The sequence below is a fragment of the Acomys minous genome, assembly GCF_964271855.1.
Source record: "Acomys minous genome assembly, chromosome: 8".
NCBI classification, from domain to species: domain Eukaryota; kingdom Metazoa; phylum Chordata; class Mammalia; order Rodentia; family Muridae; genus Acomys; species Acomys minous.
In genome coordinates, this window is record NC_140489.1 from 41,396,478 (window position 1) to 41,412,540 (window position 16,063).

At 43.9% G+C, this 16,063-nt stretch overlaps 1 protein-coding gene across 5 annotated transcripts in view; it reads right to left on the reverse strand.

Annotated features, from left to right (window-relative positions):
• Positions 1-16,063, reverse strand: part of SYNE2 (spectrin repeat containing nuclear envelope protein 2) — a 311,925-nt gene that overhangs the window by 258,484 nt on the left and 37,378 nt on the right. For 4 of the 5 annotated variants that reach the window (XM_084791617.1, XM_084791618.1, XM_084791619.1 and 1 more), the window contains exon 2: positions 8,116-8,241. In XM_084791617.1, coding sequence (XP_084647743.1) covers positions 8,116-8,194 — 79 coding nt within the window. In that variant the 5' untranslated portion in view covers positions 8,195-8,241. Of the gene's footprint in view, positions 1-8,115; positions 8,242-8,333; positions 8,420-16,063 lie in introns of those variants that run through there. The other variant, XM_084791616.1, reaches the window with a different exon arrangement.

The window sequence follows — 16,063 nt, forward strand, 5'->3', positions numbered from 1 at the left end:
AATAATTAATAAAAGGTCTCCGTGTCCTTATTTGGGAGCTCACACTCCTCAGAAAGTCACGTTGTATGTGCTTTACTTTTACTAATACTGTTTTGGATGATTTAGAAAAACAGAGTCATTCAGAGAAATTGCAATCGCCAATGTTAACAGGAGATAAATGAAGAGTGTTGAAGAAAACATTTTTTTTAAATCCCCACATCTCAGAACATTAAGTCACACACCAACCCATCAAACATACAAATTAATATGCTGTATTAGCCCTTAACTACCCATCTCCATAATGACAGCCTAAGTTTTTTTTCCTTACTCCCTACTTCAAACCCAACACTACACTACACACACACACACACACACACACACACACACACACACACAACCCTGTATCTCTCCTCTCATGAGGTTAATTTTCAAAAGGAGTTTTATTCCTATAAGCAATGAATGAGACCTTTGTTAGCCCACTTTAACAAGATTCTAAATGACCCTGGATTTATCTTGCCCTAGTTTTCCAAATGTAACTGACCCAGAATAATGCAAGCTTATCTCCAAATTCCTTGAGAAAACAGAGCCAAAATTCCCAGAAGCCAAAGCTATACATGCAACCGAAGGGGGTGGGGATATTTTTCTTTAAATACACTACTCTGAAAGCATTGCCAGGGTTCTTATTTTTATTTTTTTATTTAGTCAGAATGTTTTTAAGATTACAGAACTTTGTAATGCCAAAGCAAACAACATTCCAAGAAAACGTTTTTTTTTTTAAATTTACGATTATCAGGAACTTTCAAGAAGCTTTCTGCTGTTACAGCACGGTGCTATCAGTCTGTAAAGAACTGGAACTTAATTGTTTCCCCTTGAAAGAGTAATGATCCAGCCAGCAAAAATAAAGCAGGCCCATGAGATTAACTGGGTTTATACAGAGTAACTGAGCAGTACGAGCCAGTTAAGAAAGTAAAATTATTACTTGAGTGTTGCAGGATGTTTGATTCCATTGTGAGCCTGGGGTTGTGAACTGTAAAAACCTGTTTATTTTTTGGTGTGGTTGAGTCCTAATACACACCTTTAATCCAAGAACTCTCTGTTTACAGTAAACAGGTGACTATGGTGTGGCTCAGCCCTAGCACACACCTTTAATCCTCCAGCATTCTGTACCCAGGATTTAATAAAGTTAACCCTATGTCAAGAGGTGGAGCAAGAAACCAGCTGGCAGGCTTAAGTAGATAGGAAGGGCTTTGAGAGAAGGGTGTTTAAGGCAGTGTGGAGAAGAAGGGGCTCTTTAGCTCTTTGGATCTTTAGCTTTTGGCTTTCTCCTCCTGAGCTGTCAGGTGAGCTAGCTAGCCTTTTCCTCCTGAGCTGTCAGGTGAGCTAACAGGCCTTTTCCTCCTGAGCTGTCCAATGAGCTAACAGGCCTTTTCCTCCTGAGCTGTCCAATGAGCTAACAGGCCTTTTCCTCTTGGGCTGTCAGCTGAGCTGAAAAAGAAAAGCTTTCTCCTTCCGGACACGAGCTGAGTGTAGGAAGGTCAGCTAGGTGCTTTCTCTGCCTCTCTGAGCTAGCAGGTTTTCACCTCGGCATCTGGCTCCTGAGTCTTCATTGGTGAAAATCAAATGATTTGGGATTTTCATTCTTTATCACAACACTTGAGAACATATATTTTCCCTTGCTCTTTGCTCATCATGCTGACCAGTACTCCCCGCCAAGGACTCTGTCCACCAACACTGTTTCTCTTTCCTGGCCACCAGGAGTTCATTCTCACAGGCCTGAAACAAGCTGGTTTTCTCCCAGAAACACAACCCTATCACAGCACTGACTTATGTCACCAGTCACCCATGTCACACAAGTCACCCATGTTTTCATCCTATTTGGCACTGCGCACACAGAACAACTCTGTTATTAAGGACTTTACAGGCCTTCATTTTGGTTTGGATGATTCTTTTTTCATGACATTTATTTATTTGTGTGTGTGCGCGTGCATGCACACATGTCACAGTGCGCGGATGGAGGTCAGAGGACAACTTGTGAGAGTCGGTGCTCTCCCTCTCCCAGGGATCAAAATCAGAGCAACAAGATTGATGACAAGCATCCTTGCCTAAGCACCTTGATGGCCTTAGACCTTTACACCGGAATGCCCACTCAATTATTGTTTACAGGAGGCTTAAAAATTTCAGGAACTTCGCTACAGTAACGACATGAGACCATCATACACAGGGTGTCTGTCGCATACCTGTAAGACTCAGAGTATTGAAGCAAGCCACATCCAAAGTCAAGAAGGATCTTGAGTTTCTGCCTCCACCTTCCAAGTAACAAAACTGGGTGTGCAGCGTAGCATCAGACTCAGCTGGTACTAGGGCTCGATCCCAAGGCTCTACTCACACCATGCAGGCACTTCACCAACTGAACTACACCCCAGACTCAATCTTCTTTTTTTTTAATAATGAGAGGCATATATACATCAATCTGCAGTCAATACATCGTATAAGCTAGATTTTTATCCTTTACTGAAACATCCAAAGATAATCTAGACATTTCTGGTCCTACTCTGAATTTATGTGATAGACCCCAATGTTAAGACAGTGACCCTGGACAGTTAAACACTTACCATAGGGATGGTTATCTCAGAGGGCCGGTGGCTCCCGCCTGACATCTGCAGGCAGAAGCACACCAAATGGCACGATGCTCAGAGGTGCTCAGCCTATTTCCGTCTCTGTCCTCAATGCCTAGCATCTGCACATGGCTGGCTCTTTACAGCACCAAGTGAATACTGTAGGGCTGGCAAGGTATCTCAATGGATAAAGACTCTGGCCACCAACCCTCGGGGTACGAAGAGAGAACTAACTCCTGAAAGCTGGCCTTTGACTTTCACATGGGCCAGGCATAAATAAATAAGCAAATAAATAAATAGTAGTTTTTTTTTTAATGAACGTTCCATCTCATCATCATACTTTGCAACCTCTCCCTCTAAACATGAATCATTAATTTTTCCTCTGGTATGTAAAAGAAACCTATTTTGTGTTTTACTGTTTTTGAGATAGTTTTGCTATAAAGCCCAGGCTGGTTTGAACTCTTGATCTGCCTGATCCATTTCAACATTTATTCCCACCTAAGCACAGTTATGTAACCTTAACATGCATAAATTTAATGTTAGTAACAGTAAACAACACATGGAAAACAGCTCAACAATGGTGGTGCACACCTTTAGTCCCAGCACTCAGGAGGCAGAGGGAGGCGGATTGCTGTGAGTTCAAGGCCAACCTGGTCTACAAATCGAGTCTAGGACAGCCAGGCTACAGAGAAATCCTGTCTCAGAAAAAAAGAAAAAAGAAAGAAAAAACAGCAACAAAACACAAAAACCAGGCGGACAGACAGACAGACAGACATGGCAAGGCTCCCTCCAGAAGACTACTCCTTTAAATGGAGTAATAATCTAGCTACAGAGATCAGATTTCTCTACGTAGCCATAGAGCTCCTGGGGAGCAGAAGGTTTTTAATCTTTTATATTATGTCATCTAAATGATAACAGTGCTAAATAAAACATTCAAACATTGTCCGAGATGGCAAGGTAACTGGGCTGAATGTGTGTCCGTTACAGGTCCATGCTGACAGCTAAGCCCTTAGCAGCACCTGGGCCAGGCCACATCAAAATGACCTCCTCTCGTGGTGGTCGAGGTAACAGAATATGACCCCTTCCTAGCTTTCTGGCTAATTAAGAACATTCTGTAGCTAGACACTGTTTTTCTAAAGCACTGGCCCACCTTCTTAGTGAAAAAATAAAAATAAAAAGATTATATAAATAGTGTCCTTTTGGCGGCCTGTGTGCTGTTAGTGCAACATGAAATAGTTTTACTGTGACATGAACAAGGGAAATGGTCAGAACACTGCAATCTTGCCTACAACTCCCTTTGGAATTTCTCAAGAGAGGCTGGGCGAGCAGCACAGTGGTAGAAGAAAAGCTTTGCATGAGCAAGGGCCTAGGTTCAACCTCTAATAAAAGGGATTTATTTGAACGAATTCTCCCACTGTGACGTCAGTGCGCCGTGCCCGTGGCACCATTCCTTCTTTCCTTAGACATCGGAACACTTCAGCGCTCTTCCCCTTGCAAGACAGAAAAGGCAAAATGTATCTCAAGCTGAGCGCAGCAGCACACACACACACTTAATGCCAGCAAGGGAAGGCTGAGGCAAGTGGATCTCTGTGAATTCAAGGCCCTGTTCTACACAGCAAGTTCTAGGCCAGCCAGGCTGCGTAACAAAATCCTGTAATCCTGGCGCTACCAAACCCACATATTTGAGGCCAGCCTGTTCCATACAGTGAGACCCTAGAGCCAGGGAGGAGGGAAAGGAGGGAAGGGGGGGAAGAAAAAGGGAGGAGGGAATAAGGAGGAAGGGAAAGAGTGGAAGAAGAGGGAGGGAGGGAGGGAAGGAAGGAGGACAGGTGGCGGCAGGTAGGCAGGCACTGCTTCCCGCCCTGATCCGTCTAAGTCACCATATTTATGTATAAATACTTAAATTTTTCTTACACACACTATTCCGCATCAAGGTGTGACCACAATTTCCTCACCTTAAATGAGGATTTGTCTGTTTTCCAATAAATAGATGCTGTGGCCTGATCAGACTGTTCTACTAATTTTCCTGTCTCTATCTGCCTCTGAGATGGGTTCTAAGACGTCCTTGTAAACAGCCCCCAGAGCCGCCATGTTACACAGAATCTGCTGCCTCCTTCACTGTAAAGCACCAGCAAACACCTGAGCGAGTACTAGGCTGTCTACATCATGAGTGAAATCAAATGCTTTTTCTAAATAAGCTTTAAATATTATTATTGTTTTATCAACAGCCGTCAGCTACATTGTACTCTATAGACATAATCCCGTCTACCTCCCCTCCCCCCCCCCAAATAGGTAATAATTCTACTATGATACCAAAGTTGCCTTCACAACAACGTGGAGCCTCATCTCGGGAAATACATTCATTCCACGTGTTCACTTCGCTCTGCATGGACAGGGAAGTCTAGGCACTGAGCAGGTATGTGTCTTGAGTGTCCCTGGCTAACGTGAACTGATCCTGCTCAGTGTCAGCTGCTGATGCTGTGACGTCACTGCATTCCTCCTACCCAGGAAGCAAAGCATCAACGTCCCTTACATACATCACACAAGTGCATTATCAGAGAGAAGAACATGGCCATCACTTCCCCTTGCTAAACTGCCCATTCTAGAACATATATGCCATACAATTTCTGAGTAACTTGGTAATTATTTTAAGCAACTTAGGAACCTGAGATCCCCTATTCACATTCTAGCCTAACGTTTGCTATGGATGGAACAGAGCACGCCTCCCTTGAAAGCAGTGACGGGGAAACCTTGAGCAGAATTCGCTCTTTCAGCTTGTTCCTTATCATCCCAGAGGGGCGCAGTGCAAAAGCCAGCTGCAAATCACAAGTCAGCTGCTTGCCAGCTGTGGGACTCTGGTGAAGTCAGTTCGTGCCAGAAGGCATTCTGTTCATCAGAGATGCAAAGGTCTACCTTCCAAGGAGGTTGGGAGGATCCATGTTGTTGTGAGAGAGGTGCTGGGAAGCTGTAGCCTCTACATCACAAATCGGCAAGATCTCAAGGAGATAAGAAGATAAAGGGCAAGAAGAGACTTGATACCCTATGAGCATATACAGGGGGAGGAGGTCTCCCTCAGTCACAGTCATAGGGGAGGGAGTAAGAAAAATTGGGAGGGAGGGAGGAATGGGAGGATACAAGGGATGGGATAACAATTGAAATGTAATATGAATAAATTAATACAATATATTTTAAAAGAAGAGATAAAGGGGGATGGAAGAGGAGGAAGGGCTTATCTTGGGCTAGCAGTGCAGCTTACAGAGGAGGCTAGGGCAAACTGGCCTTGGGATGGATGAACTGAGCTTCTCCCAGCCTAGAGGGTGTAGCCTACACAGATCACACAGGCAGCATGCAGGCCGGGAGGATCACAGATCACACAGGCAGGGAGGACCACAGATCACATAGGCAGGGAGGACCACAGATCACACAGGCAGGGAGGACCACAGATCACACAGGCAGGGAGGACCACAGATCACATAGGCAGGGAGGACCACAGATCACACAGGTGGGAGGACCACAGCACACAGGCAGGGAGTATCACAGCACCTTAGGGACACGTGGAATGGGTTACCGGAACCACATGGGATGTGGTGGGAGATGAGGGTGAGAAAAAGGCGAGCACCAGAGCAGAGAGAACCTAGGGGCCTCACCAAGACACACCTACATGTGACAGGAAACCTCTGACGAGAAACAGCCCCGCAGAAAAACAGTAAACACAACGCATGCGGGTTTCCTCTTTTTCCTATATACCATGAAGTTTCTACTACAGCTGTCTTCTTATACAACAATTTACTCAAAAGTTTATTTTAAATATATAAAATATATTTGAAATATATAAAAAGAAGTTGTATTTCCTGAGTCCTTACAATAAGCCCTTTGTGTAACACGGCTGCCTGTCTTAAAAAATGCTGCAACTAAAACCTGTATTACACAAATGAAGAGACGGTGCTCAAATGATCAAACTTCTCAACTAAATCCCAAAAATCCTGAGCAACAGGGCCAGTGTACAAACGAGATGACAGGCTCCTTCTGGCAGCCAAGCTGTCAACCTGTATACAAACTAAAATCATTATTGCCTTGGGTTCTATTTGGAACAGGGTCAGGCTAGGTAGTCCATACGAGCCCATAATCTTCCAACTTCTGCCTCCTACGAGCCAGCTTTACTGGTGTGTGCCCCCATGCCCAGCATATAATATTTATTTTTTTAAACCTACTTTATTGATATACGGTCTATGCCAATAGCTATGAATTTTCATCTGAAAGAAGTTAATTATTAAAAACAGATTCAAAATGAAGTTATTTAAGCCAGGCATAGTAGCACATGCCTTTCAGCACTTCAGAGGGAAAAGTTGGGAAGAGCAAGAGTCTGAGGCTAGCCCAGGCTACGTAACAAGCTCTTGTCTCAAAATATAAAATAAATTTGAAAGGAAGGTTATCATAAAATCATTTTAGATTCTTTACCCCCCCAAAAAAAATTACTCAAGGGCTAGAGAAATGGCTCAGTGGTTAAAGAGCACTGGCTGCTCTCCCAGAGAACCAGGTTCAATTCCTAGCACCCACATGGCAACTCACAACTGTCTGTAAGTCCTACTCCAGGGCATCCAACCTCCTCACACATGCAGACAAAACACCAATGTACATAAAATAAAAATAAATAATTTTTAAATGACCCAAAACCTGTACCTTTTGTGGAAATGTCTTAACTGTTGAATCATATTGCCCATAACTTTAAGATTAGTTTTTTGTTGTTGTCTTTTTTTTTTTTAATTTCACAGTCAGGCAGTGGAAATGTATGCGTTTAATCTCAGCACACAGAAGGCAGAGGCAGGTAGATCTCTGTGTTTGAAGCTAGCCTAGTCTATAGACAGAGTTCCAGGACAGCCAGGGCTACACAGAGAATCTTGTCTTCAAAAAAAAAAAACAAAAACAAAAAACAAAACAACAGAAAAAAAACAGTCTCATAAATCTTTTCAAATATTTGTCATAGCCTCACTTTTATACCAGCTGGCTTCAGCACCAAGATTTATCAACAAAGATGAAAAGGTCGCTAACTAAGGAAGTTTCAAAGGGGCATCGGAAATACAGTGAAGCATAGCAGGAAGCACTTTTGGAAAGACTAATTGTAGATGTACATATGGGATCCATATCATTGAAATCTCACCCGTCCATAGTGTCACTACCGTTCCCGCTTATTGGGACAAAACAGAGACGCAAGTGCCAAAGCTGCTGTGCAAAAATGGACACAGTAAGTGGAAATAATTCTAAACAAACCATGGCTAGCTTTTAAATTAAGACTGCAGGTAAAACACACATATATTCACAGGAAACCAAAGATAAGCAGTTCCTTCCAGGATTCCTTGAAAGCAGAGAGCTGAGCTAAAAAGACAGTCGAACATACTGTAGGCTTCTCTGGTTGGAAAATATAGACAGGTTTTTTTTCCAAAACCGCGGGAGGCAGAGAAGCCAACAGGACTCAGGATCAGAAGTGGATATGATTCCCATTTCCTTCCATGTCTGAATTTACCTTGCAGTGAAAAGTGCAGATCATCAATGCGCAGGGAAACCTGTCCATCTTCCGTGGCAAGCTCGGAGCAAGCAGCCATTCTTGGCTCAGAGGAGATTAGACCACGGCCATCTCAGTTAAAGTGAGCTGAAAGTAGAAAGGGATAGATCGTTTGTTAATAACTCTGCAGCTTGGCAAGCCTGGTAAACATGCAGTAAACTGCAAAAAGCCCAATCTACCCTCTCAAAAAGAGCGATGGCTCCCGAGGAGAGTTTCCTTAGTACGGGAAGAACAAAGTAGCCACACCTTCTTTTTAAATCCTCGGGACTGTGCCCTGTGACCTATTCAGGCTCTTTGGAGCTGCTGGCAGAACTCCAAAAAAACAAGCCTTGTGGGTTCTGTGCAAGCTATAAAAAGGAAGGCCACACTCTTCCAATCCAGAAGCATCCAGCACTGTAGCGAGAGGAAGGAAAGTCAACATACGCTGCTATCTTTGGCCTTGGGCTCACAAGAGTTCTCTTTAAAAACTTTTGAATTCCCTCAGTTCCTTCTGAGTTCCATAAATGTTGCCACTTACTGGAAACAGTAAGAGCTGAGCGCACAGCCTGCAAAGTGAAACTACAAACAAATACAGCAGAGTGGCTGTTTTGAAGACTGTTACATTGTTTTCCCAAGGACTTCTTTTTCTATACTTCTCCCTTAGCTCCACCTGGAGTCATTTATTTCCGGTACAAAAGACTGAAACAGGGGCCAGATACATCACCTAACTGTGCATTCCATCACTGAGCCTCTTCATCTATTGAAAGAATTCTCCCAAGAAAAGTAATTCCCAACCCTTAACACTAAAAAAAAAATTAAATAAAAAAAAATTGTTTCCTATATAGAGCCATCATTGTGACCTCTGCAGGCTGAGAATAAAAGGTGAGTTCTCTCACCCAGATCATCAAATAACCAAAATCAAATTAATCAAACAGAAAACATAAATACAGTTCTGTGAGAAAGAACGTAATACAGAAGCATGCTGGAGTTGAGATATAACTCAGGGGCAGCGTGCTTACCTTGCATGAAAGAAGCCCTGGGCCCAATTCCCATCACTATAAGGAAAGGAAGACTCTGTATGCTAAATATTTGCAAAAATCCTTTACCTTTGATACACACTACCAACTTTTTTCCCAATGAGAAAAATGTTGGAGGGAAAACTAAAAACTAAGTTTGAGGCTAACAGCGAATCAGTTGTATTAAATATTAAACAGCCTAAAATATGCAAAGGGTAAAAAGCATTACACAGTTCCAAACCCTTTACTTCCTTTCTTTGCCAGGGTTTATTATCCAAACCCTCCCGTCATTATCTCTCTCATGGCTCACTATGTTAAAGATTTTGCCTACCAAATACACCCTGTTAATAATTGATTTGCTTCTCCGTTCAGATGGGATCAGTCAGGAACAGCCTGCGGTTACCACACTAGCCTACTGAGTTAGTTCAGACTAGCCAACAGAAATGCTGCTCACTAGTTCACAAGTGAGCCACCCCTCCGCCCCGCCACTGCCCCCGCTACCCGCTGCCACATCCTAGCGCCCCAAAGCCCAAGTGCTAGTTCATTTCAACCCCAGAAAAAGTGAATGCCAAATTAATTTCCTGACAGTACCACTATTTTCATATCAGGACCATTTTTAAAGAAGGAGAAGAAATAAGAGCGGTTCACGCCTTTAATCCCAGCACTCAGGAGGCAGAAGCAGGCAGATCTCTGTGAGTTTGAGGTCAGTGGGGTCTACAGAGCTCGATGCAGGGCAACCAAGGCTATACAGAGAAACCCTGTCTCAAACAAAACAAAATAAAACAAAAGAGACAAACAAAAAATAGCACCTACTATCTGCCATATACATAGGTACTGCTTGAAGCACTATATATTACTATATAAGATATATATATAAAGATATATATATATATAAAGATTTATAGATATAGATCACACCTGGGTGTGAGCTGTGGACCAAAACTGTCCCCTTTAAAAAAGCAAAGCAAAGGCTCAAATATGATATAGAGTTGTCAAAGGACACACAGGTAATAAATGATGGGCCAAAAGTGGAATCCAGGTGGCCAGAGAGGCGGCTCAGTTGGCACCGTTTGCCTTGCATGCATGAAGCCCAGCATTGAAGCCTCAGCACTAGGATCCGGCCTGACGGTGTGCACCTGTAATCCCAGACCTGAACAGGTAGAGCCAAGGGAATCAGAAGTTCAAGGTCACCCTTGGCTTACACAGCAAATCTGAGGCCAGCCTGGGATGCAGACCCTGTGACAAAAACAAACAAATAGAAAGTAAAATCAAAGCCAGGCGCGGTGCCTTTAATCCCTGCACTCGGGAGGCAGAGGCAGGCGCATGGATCTCTGTGAGTTCGAGGCCAGCATGGTCTACTACGTGAGTCTATGACAGCCAAGAGTAGACAGAGAAACCCTGTCTCAAAAAACAAAAACAAAACCCAAACAAAGAAAGCAAAATCAAAAGCCACGCATCAGATCACATACTTGTAATCCCAAGAGTCAAGAGGCAGAACCGTGAGGCATGCAAATTCAGGGCTAGCCTGGGCTATATAGCAAATAATGAAGTAATAACAACAACAACAACTTTGAAGTAATAATAATAACAATAAAAACAACAACAACAACAACTCTGAAGACTAGATAGTTGCACATGTTTGGTTACTGTCCCAAACACTGTCTTAGTACACTTATTTATCAAAACAGGTTACTGAGCCAGTAATGTGGCTCAGCAGGTTATGACTTCCATCCACAAAACTCACATGGTAGAAAGAAAAAAGCCACCAGGCACAGTGGCGCACACCTTTAATCCCAGTACTTGGGAAGCAGAGGCAGACAGATCTCTATGAGTTCAAGGCCAGCCTGGTCTACAAACCAAGTCTAGAACAGCCAGAGCTACACAGAGAATCCCTGTCTCAAAAAAAAAAAAAGAAAAAACAAGTTTAGAAAACATGCTCCACAGGTCACAAGGAGGTCACCAAAGATAAGCCCTGATGACAGCCACAACACGATTATATCTGGCAACAAACAGTAGGAGACAGATGGTATTTCCAGAAGGGCATTTACTTGTCAAATAAGGCCCAGGAGACGCTGGGAGAGAGTAGAGAAGAAAAGCTTTGAGCATTTTCTCAGGATCAAGAAGGCAGAAAGAGGTGTGAGGCTCGGCTGTAAGTCCCAAGGGTCTGTCTACCGAACCCCCAAGACATGGCTGCCAGGGTGTCGACTCCCTTGAAGGAGTCACAGGGCTGCTTCCGGGAGCGGGCAGGGGGAGGGGTGGGGTGGAACCACTACAACACCCATGTCTCATTTTCATTTCCTAGTGACCATTACCACAGGTAAGAGACAAAGCCAGGGTTACGATTTAAAGCACTGAGACTATTTGTAAAAAGATGATAATAAGCCTTCCTCAGGGACATCATAGAACCTCGGGAAAAGATTAATATAGTGGCATTAAAGCTTCTAAGACTAAGTGGAATGATGTGCAATCGTGTCTTTAAGAGTTACAAAAACCTACGGGTGTGGTGGCCCATCCCTTTAATCCCAACACTTGGGAGGCTGAGGCAGGTGGATCTCTGTGAGTTCAAGGCCAGCTTGGACTACAGAGTGAGTTCCAGGATAGCCAAGGCTACACAGAGAAACCCTGTCTCGAAAAACAATAAATAAACAAACAAATAAATAAGAAAGAATTACATAAACCTACCAGCTGTGGTGGTAGACATCTTTAATCCCATAACCCAGGAGGCAGAGACAGGTAGATCTCTGTCAGTTCGAGGCCAGCCTGGTCTACAAAGTGAACACAAAGAGCAACACAGAAAAAACTCTGTCTTGGAAAAAGAAATCATGTAAACAGATATATCACTTATAAAAATGTGACTAAGTTATTTTTAAATGACCATAGTCTGCTTATGCAATACATCTCAGGATGCCTGTGGTGGTTCTAAAACCTCAAGGCACAAGCAAGTTCCTCCTTTTAAATGACATCTTGGCCTTTAATCTAGTTACAAAGGCTAGAACGTTTTCAAGTAAAGAAATGAGATGTGAAAAGAGTCTATTTCTTTCTTTTTTGGAGGGGGGAGGGGCACAGTTTCAAGACAGGATTTCTCCATGTAGCCTTGGCTGTCCTGGACTCACTCAGTAGAGGAGGCTGGCCTTGAACTCACAGCAATCTGCCTGCCTCTGCCTCCCAAAGTGCTGGGATTAAAAGCATGCGCCACCACGCCCAGCTAAAAGAGTCTATTCCTAATAAATGAAACTACACACGAGTTTTATCGTCTTCATTTTGTTTACCTATATTTTTAGATTTTCATGCAATGTTTATTTCCGCTATAACATTTTATTTCCAGGAAACTGGGAACGAAGTGTTGTGTGCAGCCATTCTGCAGTTCTTCGTGTGCTGCAGACCCTGTCTATATGCCCAGAATGAGAAAAGTGACAGAAATGACATTAGAATAATCACACTAGGGTAGCAGAGGCAGGCAGCTCCCTGGAGCTCAGTCGCCAGGCAATCTGGTTAAATTGGTGAGTGCCAGGTTCAGAGACAGAGCTGTCTCAAAAAAATAAATAAATAAATAAATAAATAAATAAATAAATAAATGACAAAAGATAGCCGTGCACCTCTGAGGCGCACACGCAGGCACACATAGAGGTACACACACACACACAGACACACACACACACACACACACACAGGAAAAATCTTCAAGGTTTGTCAATTTTTTCTAGAAAATACTGCCAAAGCCCTTTCTGTTCACTAAAGGGACTTTTGCTTTCTCATTATTACACAGCTTCGTAACAAGTGCTGCCAGACTAACAGAAAGGGTAAATCTGGATGTCTACGGTAAGGATGCAGCAGCCAGCCCATCGTCAGGGAAATGAGACGTCCCCGCTCAGGAGGATGGAGAGGAAGGTTCACAGAGTAACAGGGACTGAGATGCTAACATCTCCCCGGGGCACGTCCACTCTTCCGTTATTTATGGTCCTCCCAGGAACCCTGAAGACCGCTCCTCCTTCAGTCAACTAAGTTGGATCTGTTTACAGGCTCACAGCCGAACACTGCTGACACAATGGCACTAAGCTTCTTCATCTTTTTCTGTTAGCTTTTCAGTAGGTCAGTTGGTTTTGAGATGGTCTCATTTTATAGCCCTGTCTGGTCTGGAACTTGCTTTGCTGACCAGACTGACCTTGAAGTTACAGCAATCCTCTCGCCTCTGCCTGTCGAGTGTTTGGGATTACAGGCATGCACAATTGTACCCAGCCATTTTTACCCATTAACTCTCCTAGTTACTTTAAACTGTAGTCATCATTGGACCAGATGTAAGCAGTCCAAGTTTCTGGAGCAAATACTATTTTCTCCCGGGCACTTTATTCTCATGACAATCACAGGAGACCAGAGGATCAACTCCAGCAACACATTAGACTCTCAAGAAAGAAGCAGGTCATAGTGATCAGGTTAGAACGCTGGCTGCCAGATTAGGATCTTACAACAAAGCTTCACTTGTCACCTATGCCAACACCCACCTATGCCAACGCCCCTGCTCTCACAGTCCCCCTGCACCAACAGTGCCCCTTCAACCACAGTGCCCCTGCATCCACAGTGCCAACAGCATCCCTGCACCCACAGTGTCCCTGTACCCACAGTGTCCCTGAACCCACAGTGTACCTGAACCCACAGTGTCCCTGAACCCACAGTGTCCCTGCACCCACAGTGTCCCTGAACCCACAGTGCTCTGCATCAACTGTGCCAACGGTGTCCTTGCACCCACAGTGCCCTACGCTACCCACTTAAGCAAGATTAAAACATGCTGAGGGAGTGCTGCCACTTCCCTCGCTGCCTCCCATTGGCCTTGACCATGGCCCAGATCGCTGGCCTGCAATAGCACTGTTGAAAAATGATAAACTGTTCTGTAGTGGTTACTACAATTCTAAAACTCGAAACCAACAACTTACAAAATATTCGATGCTCTGCATTATGTAAATAGCTACTGCGAGCTGTGATTTTTCCCCCCTTATGTTTTATACTAGGGAATAAACCCAGGGCCTTGTTTTCAGCACTTATGTCAGTAGTGAAGATTAGAAACTAGTGAAAGGAAGGAGAAAAATAAGAACTGGGGGCTGGAGAGATGGCTCAGTGTTTAAGAACACTGGCTACTCTTCCAGAGGGCCTGGGTTCGATTCCTAGTGTCCCTCATGACAGCTCACAACTGTCTGCAACTCCAGTTCCAAGGGACCTGACACCCTCATCCAGACAGACATGCAGGCAAAACACCATGGCACATAAAATAAAATTAATTATTTAAAAAAAGAACTTATGAACTCAATGTGGGGACTCAGCACTGATCACAAACGCTCCCACAGATGCTAAATAACACCCCTCCCTGAGTCACCTAAGTTACCTAGTTAAATAGCAGCTACCAAGGCTGAGGGATGGAGGGGTAAGAAGTTCATTTCAATGCCTTGAAATTGTTTCCATGGTATAGAGATTCAGTTTTGGTTCTGGGGGTGAATGTGGTGGGTGATATGTGCTTCACCCCACTGTACTGCGCACACTTAGAAAATTATTATGAGGGCTAAATGTGGTAGTGCATGCCTCTACCACATGCAGAAACACGCAGATATCTGAATTCAAGCCCAGCCTGGTCTATAGAGTGAGTTCCAGGACACCCAGGGCTACACAGAGAAACCCTGCCTGAAAACAAAGCAAAACAAAAGAACATTACGATGATAAACTTTATGTCAATAAATTTCTAAGTGAAACTTTCCCAATCTATAACCAGTATCATATTATAATATAAATAAAGTGCTAGGGCAAGGGAATGACATTTCTGGCCAGGTGAAACACTACAGTAAAAATGCATGTCCTGTGCATTCACCCTCAGAAGCAAAATGAGGAAATAAAACAAGGAGACGGGCTAGGAGTATAGCAAATCAGAACACACACACACACACACACACACACACACACACACACACACACACACACACACACACACAAACAGAAAAACAGGCCAGGGCTCAAACAAAGGAGAAAGAAAAGAAAGTTCCCAGAATGCACAGGGAGAGCTCTGGAGAACAGTTTGTGGTGGGTGCTGGGAGAGTGGGGATTAGGAAGGAGGGAGGAAGAGATGAGAAGGATGATCAGACAGAGGAAGGCTTAGACTCCTGACAGGCTGAAGAACTTCAGAGAAGAAATTTCAAGGAGTGGAAGAAGAGTAGCAGTGACCTTAACTGCTGAACCATCTCTCTAGCCCCCCCTCCAGCCCTCCCTCTGTACACCCCACTCTCCAGCCCTCCCCTCAACCCTTTCTTAGAAACTTAAAAAAATATATATATATACACACACACACGTACATACATACATACATACACACACACACACACACACACACACACACACACACACACACACACGCACACCTCCATCCATTCCAGGAAGATTTCACTACTTGCAAACAAAGTCACCTGGGATAAGATGGCCTCGTTTTATTTTTCAGAAAAAATAATCAGTGGGGCGATCTCTGGGGATGGAGTACAGCACTTAAGAAACAGTGCTCAGACAAGGCTAGGGAATAAGATCCAAAAGCCAGAGATGTAGACGGGGCAGGGAAAGTGGCTGTAGGCCACAACTGCACAGGCTGCACATGGTCCCCTTAGCCCCAAACCACCAGCCTCTACCCAAAGCTAACAGATGAGCAACAGCTGTTCTTGATCTAGTAAAATTCTGCCAGCTGAAAAGATTGCTCTAAAAATCCTACACGGATGCAAGGACCTCAGTGTCCATGCCAGAGCTGTTCAAAGCAGCAAACACTGGCTATAATCTAAGTCCGCTGGTGGACGGATGTGCATAGACCGGAAGACTCCGCCACAGCTAAGTTGAGCAGCTGTCAACAACAGAGATGTACGGCACATTAAAACAAGGCACTAACAAGAAAGTCA